The following is a 25,813-nucleotide window of genomic DNA, read 5'->3' on the forward strand; positions in this document are numbered from 1 at the left end:
ATTTAAAGGCACACATGCATCAAATATGAAAGTTATCATCATATTGCAGGGCTGAGTTATCTGGCTAGAATGAACACTTTCCGGAAACGTACCCATGATGGCCAAAGCCGTAGCCTTGGTCAGCTTGCCCTTTACCCCGTCAAGCACTTGCAATTCAGAGCCGTCCAGTTTACAGCGGTTGATGGTGCTGTTTCCTGAGCTGATCCAGTACAACTGTTCAGTGTCAAAGTCAATGGAGAGACCTAAAAAAACAAAGAGAGAGCTGATGTGTAATGACATGCCCTGTCACTAGGGTGTGCTATCTCTCATGCAGTCACACAAAGAGGTACAGTAGTAGGACACTCACCGACAGGGCCTTTCTGGCCGGTGAAGAGGACACTTTGGTTGCTGCCGTCTGTGTTGGCGATGCTGATGTTGTCCCCATCTGTCCAGTAGAGTTTCCTGAAGGGTCAGGCAGAGAGAGAACTTCTAAATCATTCTTAAATCTTAACTCAAATACATTTGCTGGCTGAACTTCCTGTCGTAATGAACACCTCACATCTCTTCTCCCATTTAAATCTTAAATAAATCTCACAACCACAGCACATATTCCAATCATTTCTTAACCTTAGATATACCATGTATACTCAATGATCGTGACAAGACTGGATTTAATTGAAACTGATTGCAAACAGCTATCAAGTTACATTATTTCATTTCCCTTACAGTTTACAAGTTGTATCTTGTGATGTTTATCTTAACTGTTGTAATAGTTTTTATTATTATTATTATTATTTTTGAGAGCCTTTAGTTTTCCTGTGGTCATGGTTTCTATGCTGGTTTTGTGGTTCTGTGTCGAATCTTAGGAAATATTTCTCTCTTGAAAAAGTGATATTGATCTAAATAAGACTGCATGGTTTTATAAATAGGTAGCTATAATACATAGGAGTTTATAATGTTATTATAATAGGAATAGGAATAGTAACAACAACATCCATGAAAATCTATTGAGCATATGGTCTGTAAATCATACCATATGTGACTTTAACAGGAATGTTTTAAACAAAAAATCCTAAATGTCGTTTAAGTTCAACAGAGGCTGAAGAAGTTGGATGAAGCAGATATATAGCTATGGAGAAACACTTCAACATGTCAGCTGAACATGACTTCTGGCTCGTCATTTAACTTCCTTGCTTCTCAAACTGGTCAAAGTCCTCGCGCATGCGGCGTATACAGGACAATGTGATTGTGTGTCACTGTATTTAGACTGTGTGTAATCTATGTTTAAAGGGTATCTATCCTCTCCCATCACCCACTTCCTGTTAAATCCCACCACATCCACCACACCCTTCATTTGTTTGTGAACATGCCCTTAAATAAAGTTTCTGCAGCATTTAAACGCCCTCATTCTTATGTTTTTTGTTTTTGTACACACTCACACACACACACACACACACACACACACACACACACACACACACACACACACACACACACACACACACACATGCTAGTTTGAGTTTGTCCCTCCCTGACTCTCTTTGCCCCCACCCACTCCTGGACGTATTCTGGGCAGTGTGTGTGTGCCAGAAAGAGGAGACAGCCCCAGCATATGGATCCAGCATCTGCTTCTTATTTTCCCCTTTGCCAACAATGCTCAAATCGGAAACATTCCTCCGCTTAAGTAGGCTAAGTCTTTGAAAGCAGGAAGGAGTACACAAAAAAACACAAGAGGGAGAGACATTTCTTAAGAAAATATCCTTTCTTCATCCACCTCAATACCCAAAAGCACACGTATTCCTGCAGGACAGAACTAAATATATAAATACAGATGGTCTCAGACAGAGGCCAGGTTCTGTTTGGGGAGCTAAGGGGATGAGATTTCAAGGGGAAGAAAGCAGGGACATTTGCTAAACAAGGCAGGAGGGGACAGGATGTATGATAAACACTGGATCGGAAATAGAGACAGATAGCCACAGAGACACTGGCAGTAAATAATTCATAGTCTATCTGAGCACAGACGCCATCTTCAAAAATAGAAATGGAGCAAGATGTAGAAAGAGAGCGACGGAGGAGAAAGATGACACGAGGGGAGGAAAATTGGAACCACATCCTGAGCGAAGAAACAGTCAGAGGTCAGCGACCATCTATACCAAACTACTCAGCCTGTCATCGCTGACTGCAAACAGAAGGGAGCCCGACAGGCAGACATCGCCTGAGTGTGTATAATTGTATGTGCGCACTTCTGTGTGTATGTGTTGTAGGTTAAAGTTGAAATCAGGAGGGTGTCTGAGAACAATTTATGAAAGCATCATTTCAACTAAGTGTGACAGCTTTAGTGTGTGTGTGTGTGTGTGTGTGTGTGCGTGTGTGTGTGTGTGTGTGTGTGTGTGTGTGTGTGTGTGTGTGTGTGTGTGTGTGTGTGTGTGTGTGTGTGTGTGTGTGTGTGTGTGTGCGTGTGTGTGTGTGTGGGTGACCAACCCTAGTATTGGATGCAGCACTAGACAGTGTGGTTTGTCGAGGCCCTGGATGACAGCATTTTTAAAGGAGCCGTCCAGTCTGGCAACATTAATCTGTTTCTTATTGGCATCATAACTGGTCCAGAACAGGTTCCTGGAAATCCAGTCCACTGCCAAGCCGTGAGCATTGGGCAGATCTGAAAAAAACAAATACAACATATACACAGAGCATTTAATCAGAAGATACTACCCTCCAAAGTCTTTGTTTTGCAACATGCACTGCTTTGGCAAAAAAAGCTGTCAATACTGAAACCAATGAGCCTCTAGTCTGGTGTGTATTTGATTGTGTTGCCTCCTCCGTACCAGCAGAGATCACAGTCTCAACTCCAGTGCCATTGATGAAAGCTCTCTTGATGGTCTGGGTGCGGACGTCTGACCAGTAGATACGGTGCTCCAGAGCATCATAGTCCACCACAGTCACGTTGTCGATATCAGGCACGGTGAAGGAGATGATGTAGTTGTAATAAGGGTTGTCGATGTCCACCCCTCTGATCTCAATCTGGCGAGCATACAGCAGGAACTGACGAGACTCTGTAGGGTGGGGAACATGTTGACAAGCATCCTTCAGTAACTCCCAAAACCTTCGGCCTTCAATGGGGGTAATCAAGAGTTAAATGCAGCTTCAAGTCAAAAGTCAAATGCATGAGAGCACACAAATGCTAGGGTTGTGGGGATCCGTGGTTGCAGCATGGATGGTTGCATCTGCGCATTATTCCTGCCACTCGAACAAACAGTTAATCCAATTACATCTTTGACTCTAATGATTGTGTCTGGCTGGCTAACTCAATAGCACAGCCATGACAGCGAGAGTAAATTCAATCAGTGCAGAGACGTTACAATTGCATTGGTCTCAACAGTCCTATCATCATTTAACTGTGCAGCTTAAATGATAGACAGGACGAGAGGGAAGGAGACAGAGCGAGAGGGGGGAGCGTAATGACAGTGTCAGGGCTGCATCGGCCAGGCCAGACTAGGTTTTGGATGTGGAGAGTTGTGGCTGATGCCTGCATCAGACAGAATGGGGCTCTCCATTCCATTACCCCTGAAGATAATAGAAAGTGCTCCCCTGAATACTAAGCTCACACACTGAATAAACAGGCCCGCTCTCACTTTTCATGGACAGACACTTCAATGCGCTCCAAAGCTGTCAAAGCAATAGCGACTCAAAGAAAGTCTAGATTGTCAAATCCTCTCTCTCTCTCTTTCTCTCCTTCTCTTTTTCTCTCTCACACGCACGCACACACACACACACACACACACACACACACACACACACACACACACACACACACACACACACACACACACACACACACACAGACAATAAATAAACAATCCTGTAAGGACTGGGACTACACTGTGGCATTCACCATCAACTTGCCAAGACAAGCAGAAGGGAACATTGTCTACAAGCTCAAAGGGAATCAAAGAGAATGTTTACTACAGTAACTGCATTTATGTGCGTGTGCTCACGCTCACCATAACAAGTGCGTTTGTCAGGGCTCAGCTTCATTAGGTGAGGACAGGCACAGGAGAATGTCTGATTGTAGTTGATGAGACAGAGATGAGAGCAGGGCTCCCTGCCATCCTTAGCTGCACATGGGTTAGGAGCTAGGGAGAAGGGAGGGAAGAATAATTTACAATGTATACTTAAAACATCTCATGAATCAGCATATATACTATTAAGTTGTCACTCTCATAATGAATATACTAGTGTACAAGGAATAACCAGTTTCTTCTGTAGCTACTATATTAGTAAGCTTTTCCGAGCCCTAAGTTCTAAACGGCACTTTTAATATACGCCAGTATGTGCATGTTCACGAGCAACACTGCGTTTCTCACCCTGTGGCTGTCTGGATGGATGGTAGACCTGAAGGTCAAAAGGTTGTGTGTTGGTTCTTTGGACCACAGTGACGTTGCCTCCTGTCCACTTGTTTGCCTTTGCCAGCGTGTTGGTCCTCCAGTCCGTCCAGTAAACCTCTCCGCCATACATGGTGACGGCAAAGGGATGTGACAGATACTCATGTCCCCTCAGAACCTCGATCAGCCCAGAGCCGTCGTACTTGGCTGAATAAATGGCATCAGACCTGCATATATCACAACTTTTCAGTTAATTTCTGGGTATGACGGAAGGACACGGAATGTGCATCAATGTGTTTGTGTTTTTATGACCTGGCATCGATCCAGAGGATGCGGCGCTCTAGATAATCCACAGTGAGTCCATTTGGCCAGCCTCCGTTGCCAGTTTCCTTATGGATGGTCTTCCTGCCTTGTCCACTCATGGATGCAGCTTCAATCCTTGGCAAGCTGGCATCCCAGTCTGTCCAGAAGAGGATCCTGCAAAATCATTGCACAACATGCAGTTAATAAGAGATTATGGCGCAATAGGTTCATGGTCAGTGTGTAAAGCCAGCTCCACAATCTCACAAAATGCTACCCTTTAAATACGCCTTTAAATGCTATCATTATTTATTGTGAATGTGTTTTGTTTGCTGTGAGCAGGAGGTACAGTAAGCATACCCATCCCGGGGATCCAGGGCAATAGCTCGAGGGTGCTCCACCTCCCCAGCCAGCAGTGTGGTCCTCATGGTGCCGTCCAGCTTGGCTACCTCTATCTGATCCAGGTTGCTTTCCACCCAGTAAATGTTTCCTGCTATCCAGTCCACTGCCAGGCCCTCAGGGGTAGCCAGCCCATACTGGATTACCACATCGAAGCTGGTTAAAGCTACGAGGACAAATTTAAAGGACAAATGATAAACATGTTTTGTGTGTCTTTTAAACTTCTTACTGACTTGAAGATACCAACTCATCCTTTGCCTTTTCTAATGAGGACTACAATGTAAATTCCAACAATATTGAGTATTTATCCTTGACAAGTTTAACTGAATGTCAGTACACTTTTTATTGTTTGTGAAATCTATCGCACATTGTGGAAAAGAACGAATTTCAAGGATTTTGTTGCATCATCCATATTTGTTTAAATCCTATTTCAACTTGCTACTCAGTAAAATAAAGATTCCTTCGGGGTGCTTAAGTTTCTTAATGAATTCACACAGTATTTCAATATGTATGGATAAAAGCTTCGAAGGCTGGGATTTGCTGATGGCAACATTTCAGATTGCACTGTAACCCGAAGCAGTGATCCACTTTGCTTCATGTATTTACAAATGATGTAAATGTAATCAAGCAAATAGGATTCAAAGCTAACATTGCATCAAGATCTGTTATTCCTTTATTCAAATTGTTAGCTATGTTTGGGAGAAATCACATCTCCGTACGATACATTTAAACATAAATAAATACAGCAATGGCTCAACAGGGGTTGTGATACTACAATTTCAGAGAAAGAAAAAAACTAAATATGTGGTGACTCGCTGGGCTAAAGAGACACATTTTCCAGCCTCTTTCTATCCCTTTCATTTTCCATTGGGTCCCTAATCAGAGGGACAGGGCTAATTATTTGAGATGAGTCATTATCCTGTCCGAAGCAATGAAAACACACATTCACTGTATGTAGGCCATTAGCTTTGCAAAGGAAACATGGCACATAACATGCAACACGACTTAAGTGCAGGCTTGTACACATGATTTGCTCATTTGTTACTGCTGTGGTTGTGAGAGGCCATTGTTTGTCAGCCCACTGGTCATGATTGACTGGTCTGGCCTTTATGAAACCACATCGGATTTTCTGCTCACAAGAAGCCACTGAAACAGCACCGACAGTGCAGTTTTACATGCAGAAAACCTTCATATTTTACCAGATATTCTTGCCTGTTGGGCATTGTCACAAACAGTTAAGTCACAACAAAGTAGCTATCACTGAAATGTACAAATGGTTTACCTCAACAGAACTAGAATATATATGTTCCCAGTACAGTACATATGTAGAGATTAAAATGTCAAAAGCAAGTCCAGTAACTTGCTTATGGCATTTTGTCTGATTTAAAACATTCAATACTTCAAATGTCTATCTTCACTTTATCTGATGGTGTAGTCTTAATTAAATGTGCACTGATGTAATATCTATCCGTCCGCTGATGAAGAACACTCGATGTGGCTGAAAGCTCTTGAAGAAATCTAGATGGTGGACCTTCATTTTCTGAATGTAAATCATCTGTAAATACCTTATATTTAATCCTAGATGGTTCCAAAAAGTATTTTAAGCATATTGATTGTGTTAAAAATGCTCACCGCCATTCTCGGACAGCTTTCCACGATAGATTTTGTCCTCCACCACATCAGTCCAATAAAGGGCGTTCTGGCTGAGATGGAAGTCCAGGGCAATGGTGTTTCTCAGGCCCGGTACCAACACACTGAACTCTCCTTTATTCAGATCAATGCGCCGGATCTCGTGGCGGTTTGAGAAGATGATAAAGGGCTTGAAAGGATCTGTGGAGATGAACAAGATAGATCAGTGAAGAACAAAGCAGGTTGGCAAAGGGTTAAAACCCTTGTTACTCAAAATACTGCAGAGCAGCTCTGCTTTACAGCGTGGAAAACATCACAGCCATGTTACACTGCAGTGAATGACTTGTCCAATGACAGAGGGGCTGTATTGAGAGTGGCTCTAATCCCGGGTAATTAAAACCCAGAGTAAATAAGACAGGAGTTATCTGTACCTAACAGGCAGCCAGATGAATGACAGGGTGCTGGCGGCTAGCCTCTAAGACCTGGCAGTGAAGAGCACAATCATAAATTCATGTTGCCTCATTGGCATGTTTCTGCAGGGAGAGAACTATATTCTATATGTGGATGATAAAATCCCAAGATGATTATACTGTGACTGAGCAGTTTACGTTTTTTACATCCGACTTCAACAAAAAGCTTATCTGTTCATCTCTTTATTCTTTAATAATTCCGACTAGAAATCTAGGCCCAGGTCTTTTTTTCTGTTTTCTTAGTCAATTACTCATGTCAACAGTATTAAAGCTCTTTTCTGTCTCCAGTGCTTCGTCTTTTGTCCAAAGGAGTATCACATTTTGCCAGACTGAGTCTTCTCTAACCACAGTTTCCTGCTTGGGCGGCCTCTCATTCAGTTGATCCAAAACTCACACCACATTTCTGGATTCTGCAGTCTTGAACCCTGACAAAACCCGTAAACCAGTCACTTATCTAGTATCCGCCCTAACTGTACAGCTACCATCAATCAAATGTTAAAATTCTCTGGCCACAATCTCCCCCTCTTGTACTGTTTCCTCTGTCCCTTACCCGTGCTCTTGCAGTTCTCCATGTCAGGCTCCAGTTCCCAGCCCTCGTAACAAGAACATTTCACACTGAACTTGTCCTGTTCGCAGCGTTGACTGCACTTAAGGTGTTTGGCACAGAAGCTCTGGATTTGACAGGTCTTATTGTCGACCCCCAGCTCCATACCCAGTGGGCATGAACAGATCACCCCCTCGCCAGGGGCCACTGTGCAGTTATGGCTGCAGTCGCCATTGTCCAGTGAACACAGGTCTGTAAAACAGAGAAAATCAGATAAGGACTGACCCATGGGATAGCTCCAAAGAACTGTTATTAAACACCTGAAGACAGGATTGTAAGACTATTACTCGCTGTTATGGTGTTGCATGCACTGAAACGCAGCCTGAGCACTGTTGTCTCTTACCGCAGAGTTTCTCATCAGAGCCATCTGGGCAGTCATCAGTGCCATCACAAAGTTTCTCTGCAGGCAGGCAGATGGTGGAGTCGTTGGCACACACATGGTGAGAGAGTTTACACACCAGCGCCTCACAGTTGTCCTCGTCGGAATTGTCCTCGCAGTCGCTGTCTCCGTCGCACACCCAGGCTTTGCTGATACAGCGTGCTGAGGACAGAAGGCAGGGTTACTTTAAAAATAACTAAAGTTGACTTCACGTACTTCTCATTCGTTTGAAGTATGGTCCCCTCACCAGAGTCCCTGCAGCCAAACTTGACAGCTGGGTCGCACATGTGTGTGACGCCCTCACAGTTCTTCTCGTCGCTCAGGTCCATGCAGTCAGTGTCTCCGTCACAGCGCCAACGCAGGGGGATGCACAGTCCGTCCATACGACACTGGAACTCATCTGTGTGACAACCTCCAGGGGGACGCGTGGCTGTGGAGGGAAAGATGTCATTAAGACTCTAAAAGGACATTGTCTTCAATCCTTGCCCGCATTAATCGAATCAGGACACACAGCCTTGAGCAGAGACAATGTACAGCATCAAAAGTCTGTGAAAACAAAAACTAATGAGCTGTTTGTTGGAAATCTGGATGGCAACAGGTCTTAGCAACGGGACAGACTGAACGGATTCAAGTAAGCATTCAGAGGGTCATTGCTTTAGTCATAAACACCAGCTGCCAATAAATCATTTTTGTTATTGTTTCAATGTTGCTCTTAACAGCACAAGCATAATATTGAATAGATAATTATAAGTAGGTATATCTTAACAGTTATTATATCACTCACTAAACGACTAGGGAGAGTAATGATGTGCCAGTGAGACTAATAGGGACCAGGAACCTGTTACATCAGACTGAGATGAAAATACTTGCTATGATTTTAGTGCCGAGTGCAGTCCAGGGAATAAATGACAAAACAGTGCAGAGATGCAACCATCCATCTATGATAATAATGACCTCTCGTCTCAGCAGTGTTCCATGAATACTGTTTAAAAAAGGACAAGCGACTATGTAATGGGGGCTTTTAACATCAGCTTCAGCTTTTAACATTGACAAGTTTATAAAGGTTCTTCTTGGTGACCATGTTTTCTTGAATCAAGATGCAGAGTACTCATTGCATCATGTGCATGTTCTTCAAGCATTTTCATGCATGTTTCATGCATGCAAATAATTACTAATATGTGGTATAATGCACCATTAAACCACACCAGGGTACTGTGTTTATAGATTTTATACTGAACACATTTAAGTTATTTAAATTGTCTAAATTACAGGGTATAGCACCCTCCTGCAGGTGTGATGTATGAAGAAGAACATAAAGTCAACACTGATGCAAACAGCACCCTTTGAGAGCAGCTATGGACTGACTAACTGTCCCACCTATCCGGCGGGTTAGGACACTGACCCTGATTGGTGCAGTTGGCGTGCGTCTCATCACTGTAGTCCCCACAGTCGTTATCTCCATCACAGGTCCAGTAATCTGGGATGCAGCGGCCACTGTTACACTTGAACTGAGCACTGGAGCAGGAGTGACTACAGCCTGCCTCGTCGCTGTTGTCCCCGCAGTCATTATCTGAAAAACAAACACAGTCAAACAACACCCACTCTCTCACATTATGAGGCGCCCACTGCCTCAAAGGGAAAATAATATTAATATAAATATGCAGAAAGTAATTGCTTATTTTTTTCACAATTAACACAGTGACAGAGAAAACAATGAAATACAAATGAAATGGAGTATGAGAGATGAGAGTAAATAATGACAGAAACTGCATAGATCAGACAATGCACCATGAGGGAATGTACCGAGCACTGATACATTGAGCTTGGCAGCAGAGCGTCATAATTTAAGCACTGTTATACCCATACTAATGTAAAAGGGCAACCTGATGTAAAACCTTTAGTGCTTTCCACAGCATTTCATTTCATAGTAATCAAGGAAACATAATCTGTGGTTTCACTACTTTTTATCATTCAGTCTGGCATTCTATTAAATCAATACCAAATTAAATAGTTTCATTCATTTGACTAAACTTTTCGCTTGACTGAATAATGTATTACAAGATATAAAACATAAATTAGCTTTGAAACCTGTGTGCAAAAGACTACAGTAAATGAAAGCCAGCAGTATTGGCCCTTAGCTTGTGGCCTTGTTTAATGCAGAAAAGCAGCCCTAGCGTTTCTGAACTGGTCCTAAAACGAGGCTAGCATCATGGCTGTTGTGGTGCATGTTGATCTATGCACTAACCGGTCAGGGGTGGACAATTCAACTCATCAGAGCCGTCCCCACAATCCTTTTCTGAAAGACAGAACCAACGGAAGACAGCAGAATGGGCGAAGAGCACAACACAGTACAACAAAACCAACAACACAGAACAACGAAAGACAACAGCAACAGTAAAAGGTAAAAACACAGAAAACGTACGAGGTGACAAAAAGGAGAGTGTGTGCTAATATGAGTGAGGGTGCTGACAAAACATGCACAGCAAACCTGTGACAAAGGAAAACGAGTGGTCGCCACTGTAAATAGGCATACAGGAGAAGAGGAGGAAAGATACAGAACAGACACTAACCATTATCACAGCGCCAGTTTATGTTGATGCAGCGTCCGTTGTTGCAGGTAAACTGGGTGAGGGGGAAACATGTGGGGTAGGCTGTGGACAAAACTACAGTTTAGACATTCAGTGTTAAAACAACCTCTAATGACAGCTATAAATCACCCTTCAGCTATAGACCAATCCACGGAAGTTGACCAACCACAGGATGCAGGTTCATCTGACCGATCACCGCAGTCATCGTCCAGGTCACATGTCCAGGAAATAGGGATGCAGCGCCCACTGGCACATGAGTATTGATTAGGCGGGCAGGTACGAGCTGAAAGACAACACAATGGAGCTCATTTCACATGTGAACAACTAAAAAAGACCTGTCCAACTGTGGCACGGTGAGGATGCTTGTTTGTGTACCTGAGCAAGTGGTGTTGGATTCGTCCTCATCGTTTCCGCAGTCGTTGTCACCGTCACACAGCCAACGCAGAGGGATGCAGCGGTTGTTCTTGCACTTAAATCGGTCTGTAGGGCAGGTGTGCTGGTCTGGAGAGAAGAAAGGATGCATTGAAGGGCAAGAAGAAGAAGAAGAAAACGGGGGCGAGGGAGGGGAAATTGTGGAGAAATGAGAGTTGCAAATGAGTGAAAAAGAGAGCAAATATTCTAGCTGTTTTGGACGGGCGTTTGATTTGTCTGGGACGGGATCAACCGTTGGTCTCCAACCGCAGACAGACAGACGGACAAGCAGAGAGAGGGTTTTCATAGATCCACAGATATTGCTACACAAACACACACACACACACACACACACACACACACACACACACACACACACACACACACACACACACACACACACACACACACGTATAAACAGACACTCAGTAGGTTCTGCTCTCTCATTTCCATTCTGGCATCACCAGACTGTCAAATTCAGATGGTCTGAGGTCATCTGACTCAGTACCAACAGTAGTTGGAGCTGTTAGATGTGTGTGTGTGTGTGTGTGTGTGTGTGTGTGTGTGTGTGTGTGTGTGTGTGTGTGTGTGTGTGTGTGTGTGTGTGTGTGTGAGCGTGTGGGTGTGTCTGGGTGTGGGTGTGTGTGTGTGAGCGTGTCGGTGTGTGTGGGTGTGGGTGTGTGTGTGCGTGTGCAGTAACTCACGGCACAGATCAGGAGCCTCGTCACTGTTGTCCAGACAGTCGTTGTCTCCGTCACACTTCCAGCGCTCCTGGATGCAGCGGTTGTTTTTACAAGCAAACTCCCCCGGCTGGCACTGAGGAGGGGGTACATACGACGGATTTGCTGTGGAAAGAGAAGTAGAGGAAAAAAGGAATAAAAGGAATGTGAAATATGATTACATCAAGCAAAATACTGTTTTGAATGCCAACAAATGGAAGGTTCATGGAAAAGAGCAATTAAAAGAAAAGTATACATCCATTAGTGACATCCAATACATTTTAACAGGTGCTGGAACAAAAACTAAGGGAAGAATGAATGTGACAGCCAAGACTTTATTAGAATTATTAAGAGCCAATCTACATAGTAGAATAATAACCATAGCACATAAAGCACAATAAACCATAAGCACATTGACCGATTTACACAGGAATTCTAAAACCCACTTTTTAAAAATAACTATACACGGTTATCTATGTTAGACACATTATTCAAAACTAAAAGCTTGTATGTGTTGTTTGCTAAATCATCAATCACCTGCACCCAGAATGCAGCTCTGAAAACACATATAACCAATTCAATTAATTCTATACTGTATTTTGTTAACATTACAATACAGTAACTATGTTCATGTCATCTTCTGTATAAGATAAGTAATTGTGTCTGATACTGTTATGTGTATATGAGTAAAATGTGTTTGTTTCCCCATGTATATTCATAGTCTATACTTCCAGAGAGCTGCAAATGAAAATGAGACTCTAGATATTATATTATTATACTTAGCACATCAGTATGCAGTTGCAATCTAATAAAAGAGCTATGTATTTTGTGCTTGTGTGTTAAGTTGTGACGCAAAAATATATTTTTAGAAGACTTTAGAAAGTTTTGAATGAAGTGTTTGAAGAAGAAAGATAATTAGTATTTTGTGTATCTGTTTTTTTGTCTGTAAAGAGGGCCCTAGTTTAGAGATTGTGTTTCAGCATTTGAAGAAGAAAAAAAGCCATACAGTGTCCATATTTTTTTGTTTAATTCTTGCCTTTGCTTGCCTTCATTATGGGTCACAGCTATGGCTTTTATGGTGTTATGTTGGTTTGGATATTATTTGCATTTTTGAGCAACTTGAGTGTGGGCAAAATACTAGGAACACCTTGATTATTCTAGGCTTCAAAAAGACAGTACCCTATTTAATGCAGAGTTTGTATTTGGCTGTTACATGATGCAGGTGCTTCTGTTGTTGCAGCAACCCCCCTGTATGTCTACATTTGTTCAAATATTTTTGTCAGACAGTTAGAACAAAGCACACAGTCAGAGCCATACAGCTTGACTCATCTTGTCCAACATACTGGAAATAAATCCTTGTATGTGTAGCAAAACAACATGAGTGCCATGAGAAATACCCTTCAGTCTCACACACACAGTCTCAGTAGCACATACAAAGCATTCATGTTTGACTTTACCTTTGCAGCTGGTGTTGTCAGCTGGGTCTAGTATTTGGTCTTCTGCACAGGCACACTGCCTTCCTCCTGGTATAGCCAGACACAGACTGCTGCAGCCGCCATTGTACACACGGCACGCATTAGAGCCTGAGAATGAACAAACGTGAATGTGCAGATACATAAAGTTAATGCAAACACAAATTAGCACCAATAATGCCTCATTAATACAATAATACTGGACAATAATAATGTATTGAATAACATGGATTGATAGATGAATTATCGAGTAATTAATAAGTAATGCATTTCCAGTCACCTTGCTGCTGCTGAGCGTCGTACATGCGGATTTCAAAGATGGGCGGTCTCTCGTTGCGCAGCAGAGTGGCGGTGCCAGTGGTGGTGTCCAACTTGTAAATGCTGCCACTACGATACTCGTTCCAGAACAAGAAGTGTTTATAGTGGCAGAGACCAAAGGCGTGGTTCAGTTCCTGACCTTCGTACACCGTCTGATGTGTGAAAAAAGCAACATGATGGTAAAGTATGTTTTTAAAAAAACAGACTGCAGTACTCTGTATCCAGAATAACTGCCCAAAACATATTTGTATTAATTCATGGTGATGATAAAAGGACGTTCTTTGTTTTAACATTTTAGTTAATTATGCTGCAAATCTAAAAATAATAAGCGTCAAAGCAATATTGGTAAATATTGGTAAACCAAAATATAACCAACACACAGGCCAGTGAAAACAAAATACCATCAATTTAGCCACAAGGATTGACCAGTATTATAAGGGCTCAAGCCCACAGACTATGAACCGCATTGTGATGGACCACCCACAGTCCTCCATTGCTGTAAAACGCATTCCTTTTTACTGTAGCTTGTCACAGCTTGCCATGTCAGAATAATCCTGCGCCTTGATTCCTGTGAACCACGCTGCCTTTTAAGCCTGCAGTAAAATAATCCTGATCATGGTGAGCGACTGCTGACCTTGCGCTCGGTGTTGTTTAGGTAAACCATCTCAATCCGGTCATAGTAGGCGTCCACCCAGTAGAGGAGGCCCTGAGGGATGTCAAGGCTGAGCCCATTGGGCCACAGCACTGTTTTGCTGGTCAGGAACACATTTCTGTTGGAGCCGTCCATCCAAGCCCGCTCAATTTTCCCTCGCTTGCTCTCCTTCGGGTCCTCCTCCCAGTCTGTCCAGTACATCCACCTGAGGAGCCAACAAGGGAACTCCCATGGGTACAAGCACTGAATGACATGTGATAGCAAGACAGCAAAAGAATAATTTGTTGGGGCATTTTGAAAAATCTCAAGCCATTAACCGAGGCAAGGACATTTTATCGAGCAGCCCTAATAAACAGAGCATCCAGAGAGGCGGCTCCATAGTGTTTCTACAGATATTTGTCCACAGGCAAACAAATGTTTGCCACCAGGTACTTTAGCACCTGTCAATTTCCCCCACTGCTCTAGGCTCAGCCTGCGAGTACTGGCTGTCAACAACACTGCAGGAATATGACTGACATTAGCATGAACGTTTCATTTTTCCTTTTCCATCCGTCTGCTATTATTTCTTTTCTTTCCGTATATTTCTCCTTCTCCTCCCTCTTCTCGGTGAGCCTGATTGATTACAGGCATTAGTGGAGGCGAGTGCCTTTCCCCTGGGAAGTGTGTGGACACACATCACCCTGCCGCTTGCAATCTTCAAAGTGTGTGTGTGTTTATGAGCGTGTGATTCTCAGATCCTAGGAGGTCAATATCAATAAGACATGTCCATACACGGCAAGATTAAGCACGATTTGAAAGAGTGCGAGACAGATATGGGTGTCTGTTAATAAGCTTGGGGAGGAAATCTACCATGTAATGCACAACATGCTCCATCTGTTTTATTAAACAGCATGCGATAAGTGAAATCAGAAGGGACATTTCAGGGTGGTAATGGTCAACCACATAGATGTGATGAAAATGATACAATGCTCACTGCTGGAAATTGTGAAGAGACACAGACAAGAGAAAAAGAGTGATGCAAGTGGTGTATAATACAATAAATAAACAGCTCATCCAAAAGAAATAAATGAAACTGAGACAGAAAGAGAGTGGACAGACTTTGCTGAGACGTGAGAGATCGAGCACTTGAGTCACCAGAAATGATCACCAATCTTTTTCTTTCACCATGTGTTGCCTGACCACAAATAGGCACAAACAGACATGCACGCATCAGACATACTGCCACCTCAAAGTCAGCATGATTATAACTGCTGCCATAACCTCTCAACTCTGAACCTTGCTCAATGATCTGTATTCCTTTTCTCTGGAACAAAAACATCGAACTCTATCACTCTCCCCTCTCTTTGTCTTACCCGTGCAGAGGATCCACTACAATGGCTCGAGGGTGAGTCATTTTTCCCTCGATGAGGGTTTTGCGTGTCTGTGAAGCCTTTTCCAGCCGAGCCACACTGATGGTTTTCTTAGGCCCGTCGTCTGTCCAATACAAGTTGTCAGCCATCCAGTCCACAGCTATGCCCTCCACTGTGTGGATTCCTGAGACAAACACAGACTGTTGGTGCCTCTTGCTGCTGCAATAAAACCACCACTGACTGCATAGTCTTTTCAGAAGTGTAAACCGGGATTTACATGTTGTATATTTGTTTATGTAAGCCTTGATTTGATACAACATTTCTGCCTTCTGATTCATATAGCTCATTAGAAAAAAGTATTGTTTTCATGTAGACTTGTAAATGTTTAAATGGCAACATTTGTGGAGAGACTTCAAAGTAAGTAGTCCACTTGTACTCAATGGGATAACCTGGATAAATAAGGGTTAAACAAGTAAATGTTGTTTGTGTAAACAAGATTCTGAGCTTGAGAAAGAATTTCAAAGCCTATGGTTTTGTTTTTTTATCACCTCTTGTAAACCTGTGTATAATCTCATGCAATTCTGTTCAAGTGGAAATGGTTGCCCTGGTCAGCCAAAACCTGGGACAAAATCCTTAGAACTTGAATGCGAGTGTGCATGTGTAACTTCGACGCGTGGGAAAGAAATTACTGAGGAAAGGAATGTTTTCATTTGTTTTTTAAATTAGTTGTCATTACCCTACCTTCCTTCACAATGGTATCTCTCTCTGTTCCATCAATCTTCTGTCGCCCGATGATGTAGCTGGTGGCGTCGGCAAAGTAAATGAACTCGCTCTCAGAGTGAAAGTCCAGAGCTCTCGGGTTCATCAGATTCTCTATAGGGATCATGTATTCATCTGGTACTTTGGCGTTCATGTCCATGCCCCTGATGACCCCTGGGCGACCTTTACCATAGACCAGGAAGAGTTCGTGCTCAGGTTCTGCAGCAAAACAAGAAAACAAAAGTCTGGAGCTTAGTTCTGAATTTATATAGACACAATTAAGCAGTTAACACTAAACATCTTTCACCCTTTTCACTTATATCCTGTTCTTTTACAAGCCTTTACTTATATTAATTTTGTCAAGAACAGTCCATTGTCAGGAGGCAGATCTATATAATGCTATTACTGGTTGAGAGAATATCAAAGCAACAAGCTGAATCAGGCTAAACGCTTTAAGGTCAGCAGAACACTGGCGAGTCAGACTAAGGTATGTGTTGCTCAGCTACTTTGTTCAGCCCTTCCCTAGTCTAGTGCCCAGGGGAGAAACACATCCCTGGGTCAACCTTGGCTGCCCTTGGCTTGAGGTCTATAAAGCTGAATCACTGTGGCTCCTGACTTAATACTTACAGTTATGCTGCAACACATTTGTGCTGAATCTACAGTGTGCTCCAGTGCAGTGGTTCAGATACACCTCCACAGCGTGATGGGCTCATTGACACAACCAGCCATGTCACAAATGTACCCAACATTTAAACGGATATTTAATACTTTAAATTACTGTTACTACTTTTAAATTGAACTGTCAATGTTGAGGTTGGTTTGGTCAAGTTTTGTATTACTACAACTCCTAGCCATTCATTTTAGCTAACTATTTTAATCCAACTGTGTTTAATCCAACAATTTCAACCTTTTATTTTAAATAATACCTTTAGCTCTGTTAGCTAAGCTGATGGTTCAGAGCTTTCTTCCTTGCTTGCTTGCTCAGTCATGGCTGTTTATTTTTCTCTGAATATATAGGATCTATAACTACTTTTAGTTGTTTTACAGCCTACTTAATATTTCATTTCCAAAAAAATTCAGAATTACTTGAGCTATGTATTTCTAGTTAGATAATTTGTTGAAACATAATTGTTTTTTAATTACACCTTTAGTCCTACTCACTTTTGCAGGACTTTCCATCACTGCCCAGGCTGAATCCGGAGCGACAGCGGCATGTTCGGGTCTTGTGGCCGTTCCCCAGCAAACAGATGTCCGAGCAGCCTCCAGCCTTCCCAAACTGGTCCACCTCACATGCATGGCTACGGACTGGACACATCGAGAAGGTGGAAAATAAAGTCAGATGACATCTGTGTGTGTGTGTGTGTGTGTGTGTGTGTGTGTGTGTGTGTGGTGTGTGTGTGTGTGTATGTGTGTGTGTGTGTGTGTGTTTGTCTACCTGGAGGCTGGCGTCTCTGGTGGTATACGTGCAGTGCTCCTCCCTTGTCCACCCTGGTCACTACTTGATAGTCGGTGCTGTTGAAGCGGTTGACCCTGATCACACTGGTTTTAGGCTGCATGTTGGCGTCTGAGTTGGTGGCATACAGGTAGTTTTCAAACACAGTCAGCCCGTACAAGTGCTCGATCTTGAAGAGGAAAAATGAAAAGTGGGGTGATGATGGAAGGGTTAAAGGAAAGAGAAAAGGAGAGGAAGATGGTATTGAATCCAATGTACAATCATGGTTGAGTGCTTTACTCAAATTACTTTTAACTATACATGTCGTCTGGCTAAGGACTTCATTTCTTCCATAAAATACTTTTACGTTTGCTGTGCCTCGTGACAATAAGATACATTGCTTCTACAGAAATACTCTAACAGAGCCATATTTCTTGAGCTTGAAAACAGCTGTATCTGCTCTGAAAAGGGCTGTGTAGGCAAAAATACATCCGTTTTGTTTAAGTCTAGTAAGAATTATTTTGTATTTATTTTATGTGCAAATTCTCCTGAAGCACACTCTTTCCTCACCTTAACACAGCATATTTATGCAAGCAGTAATATATGATGATGTGCCCTCATATACGAAACTAATGGACCATAATTCAGTGTGGCGGGGCATTTTACTTCAGTAAGTCTATTATTTTCTATATCTGGAAACCCCCGAGTCTATTTATATTATTTCTATCATTGCTCTGTTTGAAATATCCTCCATGTTTCAGAGATTTTCGTTTGGCATTTCTCTTCATGGTTAGTTTTAGTGAGTGGGTGTTAATTGATAATGTAGCATAAAGCAGAGGTGGTGTTTAAATTGTTACTTTTACTTAAATAACACCATGTGCTGTGATGTAAAGTGGTGGTTGCCCTCTTTTTGAGATATCCTGATTCACAATGTTAAAGGCCACCTGCCTTTGGTTGAGAAACTAGTATGTTCTGTGGTACAAAGTGGAGTTATAAAATGAAGTGTTTTCCAGCAGCAGTGACTGAGAGGAACCAGCAAAACTTCCACTGCTCAAAATAGTCAGAACTCATAGACAAACTAGCTTTTATAATGACGAGATCAGGAAGCAAAGCAAGGCAAACACTTTCAGATCTGGACAAACATAGGTCAGTGACTCAGTGCCCCAAGAGGCTGTGTCAGCAGCAGCAGCAGCAGCCTAAACCCTGAGACGGCATTGTGGTCTATCTCAGGCTGCTTGGAACCCACTGGGCCACAGAGAGACACAGCCGGAAAGATAAAAAAGGGTTATTGTCCTAGGCTGAAGGGCAATGCCCACTGAGGTTATAAGGTAAATGATGCCTATCAGCTTCAGACTGTAAGGAAACGTGACTGTGCACTTGGTCACATTTACTCACAGATCCAGCCAAGATAAAACAGACCAATGGAAATAAGTGACTGTGAGTATTCACATCCAACAACAGAACTGAATTGGTACAAATATAATGCGTATAACGAGTCTCAATTAGCTGGCATGGACTTTGAAAACATTTTTTTAAACAAATGAGTTTGCTATGCAGCCTAACAAGGGCATGTCAGGCCTTCATAAACACACACTCTCTTAAAATAAAACAGCCCAAACTCAACACCATCAATAACACACTTGTACTCTTTACCTATAATGTGAACGTACTTCTGCCCTATCATAGGTGCTCACACACACAACGCAAGAAATGTTAGTGTGTGTGCACCTGTGTGTGTATGTGTGTGCCCTTAGGTCCAGTGAGTAAATGAAAGCCATTACTTCTCCACAGATCACAGTAAAAGCCATGGTAACAGGTTTAAGAGCCACTGTGCTTCATCAGCTCGCAACATCATCAGCCTCAGCATCAGACACTATTAATCAGCTGCTTTAATGAAAAGGAAAATGTCCGCCAAGTCTTCTCTCTGCATATACCTCACTGGGAAAGAACGCATTACAGGAGTACACAGGAGAAACATAAGGTCAATTATAGATATATAGGGAACTATAAAGCACACTGGAGTTTTTAGAGCATTATGAATAGCATACACAAAGACAGGTGATTTAAGGGAGATTATCTTCCTGCTAATTGATGATAACGGGAGTGTGGTGCATCCTGTGCAGCTGTTCTCACCAGTAGGCCTTGGATGATGGTGTGCCGGTTCTTGCCTTCATAGTCCACCACCTCAATGTAGTCCAGGTAGGCATCGGCCCAGTACACCAGCCTGCTGACGAGATCCAGCGTGATGCCGTGCGGGAATACAATCTTACTGTCCACGAGCTTGGTTCGGTTCTGACCATCCATGTCGCAGCGCTCCACTTTAGGAATCTGACCGTAGTCTGTGAAGAATACCTTCCTGTGGAAACAAAGGATCTGATTGAGGACAGATGGATAAATAGATCAATTGAGTCGGAAAATAGTGTCATTTTCCGCCCATCTGGCTTTGTTTTAATTAATTGATCGCCCTTATTTCCATCACAGGGAGACAATAATGATCTAGATTCAGTGGGGTAAACGAAGTAGGAAACATCCCTTCCAGCAATCAGCAAGCAAGATTCATTGTTGAAGTCATTGTTTAAATAATAATGCTGAATATTTGCAGAATATATTTGGACTGCTGGTTGGACAAAATAAAGTCCTTAACTTGAATTCCATAAGTCTCGTATACTCCAAGACCTAATATTTGGAGATTATTTTTGAATAGTTGTAATTGTATAGGCCAGCAATATTCTAAAGGAAAACATTTCCACTGTAAATCTGATTTAGAACCAAACACAAATAGTTTGTCCGAGCATAATCATTATTTAAGTGTTTCACAGCTGCCAAAAAAAAATAGTTACTTATTTAAAAGTTCAATCAAAGAATCATGCTCACAGTCCCCACAAAGGTTTTGGCAACCAACATCTCTTTGTGTAAAATGTGTTAAACGAGCTGGAAAACATGTTCCACTAACATCTTGATGGAATTCCCCATCAAAACTAATCCTCACAAAGTCATAGTCATAGTGGAGTCATAAGTAAAATAACCAGTAAGCATTAGGTGAAGGGAAGTCAAATTATATATATTTTTTTACAGTTTTGAGGGTTCAATTCCATAAACAGTCACTGTGGGATATATTGAAAGATTTGTGGTCACTAAATTAACAGCACCAAAAAGGATGAATTGTGCTGATATATTGTTGTTTTTTTCCCTCTCTAATGACACTGCAGACCACAACAACAACAATAAGCAGCTACAGTGGCTCTACCTGACCTTGTTACTGGAAAAAACAATTACGGCCAAGGAAATTGCGTGGAAGCTGCAAGCACACATTTATACACACACACAAACAGTTCATTTTTTCCAACACACACAAGCTCTCAGACACTCACACAAGCATGCACCACAGATACACACAAACACACATGTTTAGGAATTCAGTGAGAAAGTCTGGTCATAAACAAAAGAGCTGTAACAAAAACATGCTTTTACATTCAAAACCTATGCAGTCAGCATACCACAGCGCAAACAGAACATCTGCACTCAATTACTCCGATGTCCAAACTTCCATTCAGTCTTTTCCCTTCATTTCAACTCAATGTTTAAAGTTGGGCAACAACGGCAGATGACAGAAGTCTGAATCCAGTTGTTCTCATGGGATTATAATGAGTTTGTATGCAGTGTGTTTATGCATTAAACAGAAATCAAGGTATCAAACTGACCCCATGGTGGGGTCCAGGGCAATGCCTTTAGGGTTATACAGCTCCTGGTCCAGAAGGGTGACACATGTCTGCCCGTCCTTATCACACACGAAGATCCTGTCGTCCACGTCATCCACAAAGTAGAAGTTTCCGGTGAGCCAGTCGATGGCCATCTGCTCCACATCTGGACAGAGAAAGGGTGGAGGGGGGAGTAGTGGGTAAGGTGGGACACAGACACAGGAGGTGCAGGGGGAGGCAAACACGGTGTTTTCAGTTCTTGAATTGATTACTTTTGACGCATAGAGAGCTCGAGCATGTGATGTTGTTGTACGTACTTGTAACAGATGGGTAAGAGTTTGACTCATTTTCATGTGATGAAGTAAATTAGTCAGCAAGACTGTGTGTGATCTACTGCAACAGCTCTCTCTCGCCCTTTTTCTCTCCCTCGCTATGCAACACTCACAGACACATTCATCACACACCGTCCAGATTTTCAGGTTTGGACTGCAGGTTTGGTCAGTTTTCAACAAACAAGATGACAGCCAACTCCAGTAAGCAAGTGTCTAGGTAATGCCTCTATCATTCAAAGTCACTTAGACAGACAGAATATGAGACAGGCTGTTTGTTGCTTCGAGGAGTGTGATGTTGCCGTAGCTGTAGCTAAGCGACAGTGGGCGTGCGGTTTCCGCTGCGTTTATTTTCCTGAGGCTCAGATCACGGGGAAGACCAGTGCCCCACCCGACGATGAAAATCAAACACCTAGACGCCTGCACATGGCACCACACACATACTTTATGGAACATTTACAGGGAAAAACACTGGAATACTCCCGCTCTATACAAACTGGCCTGAATGTGGTGCAAGACCACATAGCAAGGGTCTGAGAGAGCAGAAATATATCGCAAAAATAATAACAAGAGACACTAATATACCCTTCTCCCTGGTTCCCTCATTCCCTCCTCTTCCTTCCTCTCCTCAAATAGCAGCTCAGCCACACTGAGGCTGAGCCAAGGATCAGACAGAAAGCTATTGTTAAAGCTAAAGGAAAGGAGAGTCTAGTGAGTGATGGAAAGTACATTTACTGTACTGTGCTTGAGTATACTTCAGAAATACTTGTACTTTATTTACATTTTTTTCATTCTACGCAACTTTCATTCTACGCAATTCCTGTAGACCACCATTTTATTTTGTATGCCATAATATTCATCTAACAGCTGCAGTTACAAGTTACTTCGGAAACTGAGATTTAAAAAAATCTATAATAAACATTTAAAATGTCATGCATTGCTAAACAAATGTTAGACTACTCAACAGTATATAAAACAGTTAAAATTAGCTACAGCTTTACCAGCTACAGCATGACAATTATGCTAACATGACAAGGAGATGATCAGTTACAATAATCTAAAATATATAATAACAGTGTTGGGTCTGCCAACATACAGTAGTTAGTTCTTCAAATAACAAATCCTGCAATCCATTGTTAATATAAACAAATTGATTATACCACTTAAAGTAGCAAGATGATATGGAGACTTTTACTACTTTTACTGAGTATTTCCACATTGTGGTATTGCAACTTTTATGAACGCAAACATCTGAATACCTCTTCCAGCACTGACTGTCAAACCTATAAATATGAATTTTAACACAGGGAATGAAAACTATATGTCTGCATGACCATAGAGAGAGAGAGAGAGAGAGAGAGAGAGAGAGAGAGAGAGAGAGAGAGAGAGAGAGAGTTGGTAGGAGGGTTTCACAAACCACAAGACTTGTATTTTCGCAGCTGCCACAAGCTCTACTCTCCACACACACCTACTGACACACATACACAAACACCTCAGATAAAGGGCCAAAGTCGTGCTGCAGGGGTCCATGGTCATGCAGTGATCAGTGCTCAGGGTGGAGGTCTAATATGGTAGTGTGTTTACCAGGGTGAACAAGTCACTGTGAGGATTTAGGGGAGACAAGAGGATTGGCTTCTCCAACCCGGAAAGAAAAGCTTGAGAGGGGGGAAATGACGGAGCAGATTCCTTGGCATAAGAGCGCAATACAAGTGTGCATAGTGAGAGCTTACCAGCTATGGACCAATAAATCTGAGTGTAATTCCAGAGGAACCCTCTGTATTTAGAGAAACCAACACATTTTTCGGAGGAGAATGGATAGCAAAGGGAGCGAGATGGATCACTTTCAAATATTTTGGTTCAAGTAAAAGTGGAAAACGAATAAAAGAAAAAATCCAGATGGACAGAGAGCAAAGGAAGAAAAAGCGAGAAGAAAAGAAAGAAGACAGAGAAGAGAAGAAAGAGGGAGAGAGATCTGATTTCCACGAGGGAAACTTGGCCATTGTGCAGCAGCATTTCTGAGGTTTATGGGAATCAGGGGCCATATTCCCGAAGGTGCTTTTAGTTTTTAACACAGAATTCTCAGTTTAAACGCTTCCAGCTGCCCCACAACACACTGATTCACGGATGAAGCAATGGGTAAACAAAGCGGGAAGGGGGGTGACTGAAAGACCTGAAGAAATATCTGTCCCCTGCTTTCTGACACCACCCGCTCTCCATTTTCCTCCACCTCTGCTTAACAGAAATGGCTCCAGTGAAGGCTTTTCAATCTCCTCCCATTCTGTTTCTCCTCCTCCTCCATGCATCATCCCCCTATCCGTCCCCTTTGTCTGTTCCCCAGAGGTGGGAAAACAGTCTGGATTCATTAACTGCAGCTCTGTCTGTCTCAAACTATGCTATAAAAAACAACACAGCATAATTGAAAAAACACAACCGACCGCCGTCTTAATTTTTTCCCTCCTCTGTATAAACAACTTGTTTTCTACGTGTATCCTTGTTCACTTCTTTGCTCCCTATTGGTCTAAGAAAAACAACAGCCGAGTGACTTTCCAGATAATGCATTTAAAGTGTATTGCTAAATAGAGCAATGCTAGGCAGAGTTCTACTGCAATAACTGTATGTAGGAGGACAAATGAGGGGCAAATATCTTCACAGGCTAAGTACACAGGGGGATCAATAGTGTAATATCAGTGGCATTACTTTTAAGGTTTTGATACCTCATAATTGTCACTTGTAAACTATGATTGAAGCTTTAACACTGCCCGCTCATACATCCCAACCCCCACTTCCCCTCACCAGCGTCCCGCACTCCAAAACGCTCCCTCAAGCATCTGGCGACTTCGTCACACCAGAAACACAGCCGAGGAGGAGAATCGAAAAACCTAAAAAAAAGTGTGGTTCTGTTAAGATCCCGCGTGACTAAAATGTATTTCACGGTTAAATAGTTTTATATAGCCATTATGTGAACGGACTGTAATGTAACTTAAAAACTGAGCCCTTTCCCAGACATTCACGGTTGCCTATAACAGCCTGTTAGCGATTATTATAAAGGACTCAAGACGGATTTGCCAGGAAAATCAAAAGAATGTGATGTTTGTAGACACTCACAAGTGCCTTTCCGCTCTTCAGCCCCTCTACAGCGCTAACCAGTGTTGTAGTCAAGACCTCCTTAACCAAGACTAAGTCTTGACTAAGACAGGAGTGCATCAAAACCAAGACAAGACGAAGAAGTTGAGGGGTTAAAACCAAGTCAAGACCAAGACCAGGGCAGGACGAGACCAAGTTGAGACAAAGATCAGAACAGTGTGAGTCCCACATTGCATGACACACTTGATAAAATGTGGAACATGCAAACCAAAAAGGCACTCTTCAAATTGATCTGAAAGATCCACAATACCATAAAAACACCCACAAACAACAAATGAAGATTCCTATTTCATTCACCTTGTTTAACGGCATATACTGTATGTGTGTGTGTGTATATAAGTGTACCATGAGGAATGTCTTGATAAACTAATCAGCGATGATGTTGACAAATTAATCTGACTGTGTACAGCACAGGACCAATCCGAGACAAGACCTTCAAAAAGTGTTTTTGAGATCGGTTTTTGAAAAATTGAGTATGTTAACATCAACAAACCACCGGAAGCCAACACAACACAAAGTCCAAGTAAGAACAACAAAAAAGTTTTTTCCAAGTTAAGCCCAAACCCCCATCTGGTTAACTAATGCAACAGAATGTTGACTGCAGTTCATTTAAGGGCCACCGGGGTACTAATAACAAGGATTTTCCGAAGATTTCATATAGTACCTTCAATGTGTGAAAAATGAGAGAGAGAGAGAGAGAGAGAGAGAGAGAGAGAGAGAGAGAGAGAGAGAGAGAGAGAGAGAGAGAGAGGTTGAGCACAGTGTTGAATGGAGAGAAGATTTGAAAAAGTGCTGACTGGCTT

General features: G+C 42.3%; 1 protein-coding gene across 2 annotated transcripts in view; it reads right to left on the reverse strand.

Annotated features, from left to right (window-relative positions):
- Positions 1–25,813, reverse strand: part of LOC306736427 (low-density lipoprotein receptor-related protein 1-like) — a gene marked incomplete at its 5' end in the record, with an annotated part of 84,918 nt that overhangs the window by 24,150 nt on the left and 34,955 nt on the right. For both annotated transcript variants that reach the window (XM_079218061.1, XM_079218062.1), the window contains 26 exons: positions 93–242; positions 347–441; positions 2,461–2,635; positions 2,802–3,029; positions 3,978–4,109; positions 4,341–4,585; positions 4,671–4,835; positions 5,019–5,223; positions 6,690–6,887; positions 7,707–7,952; positions 8,104–8,301; positions 8,387–8,569; positions 9,542–9,709; positions 10,710–10,790; positions 10,894–11,010; positions 11,103–11,228; positions 11,843–11,983; positions 13,315–13,440; positions 13,610–13,799; positions 14,282–14,504; positions 15,652–15,832; positions 16,390–16,626; positions 17,569–17,712; positions 17,843–18,029; positions 19,973–20,195; positions 21,541–21,703. In XM_079218061.1, the coding sequence (XP_079074187.1) occupies positions 93–242; positions 347–441; positions 2,461–2,635; positions 2,802–3,029; positions 3,978–4,109; positions 4,341–4,585; positions 4,671–4,835; positions 5,019–5,223; positions 6,690–6,887; positions 7,707–7,952; positions 8,104–8,301; positions 8,387–8,569; positions 9,542–9,709; positions 10,710–10,790; positions 10,894–11,010; positions 11,103–11,228; positions 11,843–11,983; positions 13,315–13,440; positions 13,610–13,799; positions 14,282–14,504; positions 15,652–15,832; positions 16,390–16,626; positions 17,569–17,712; positions 17,843–18,029; positions 19,973–20,195; positions 21,541–21,703 (4,527 nt within the window). The remainder of the gene's footprint in view (positions 1–92; positions 243–346; positions 442–2,460; positions 2,636–2,801; positions 3,030–3,977; positions 4,110–4,340; positions 4,586–4,670; positions 4,836–5,018; positions 5,224–6,689; positions 6,888–7,706; positions 7,953–8,103; positions 8,302–8,386; positions 8,570–9,541; positions 9,710–10,709; positions 10,791–10,893; positions 11,011–11,102; positions 11,229–11,842; positions 11,984–13,314; positions 13,441–13,609; positions 13,800–14,281; positions 14,505–15,651; positions 15,833–16,389; positions 16,627–17,568; positions 17,713–17,842; positions 18,030–19,972; positions 20,196–21,540; positions 21,704–25,813) is intronic.

The sequence above is a fragment of the Taurulus bubalis genome (genome assembly GCF_910589615.1).
Source record: "Taurulus bubalis genome assembly, chromosome: 5".
Lineage (NCBI taxonomy): Eukaryota > Metazoa > Chordata > Actinopteri > Perciformes > Cottidae > Taurulus > Taurulus bubalis.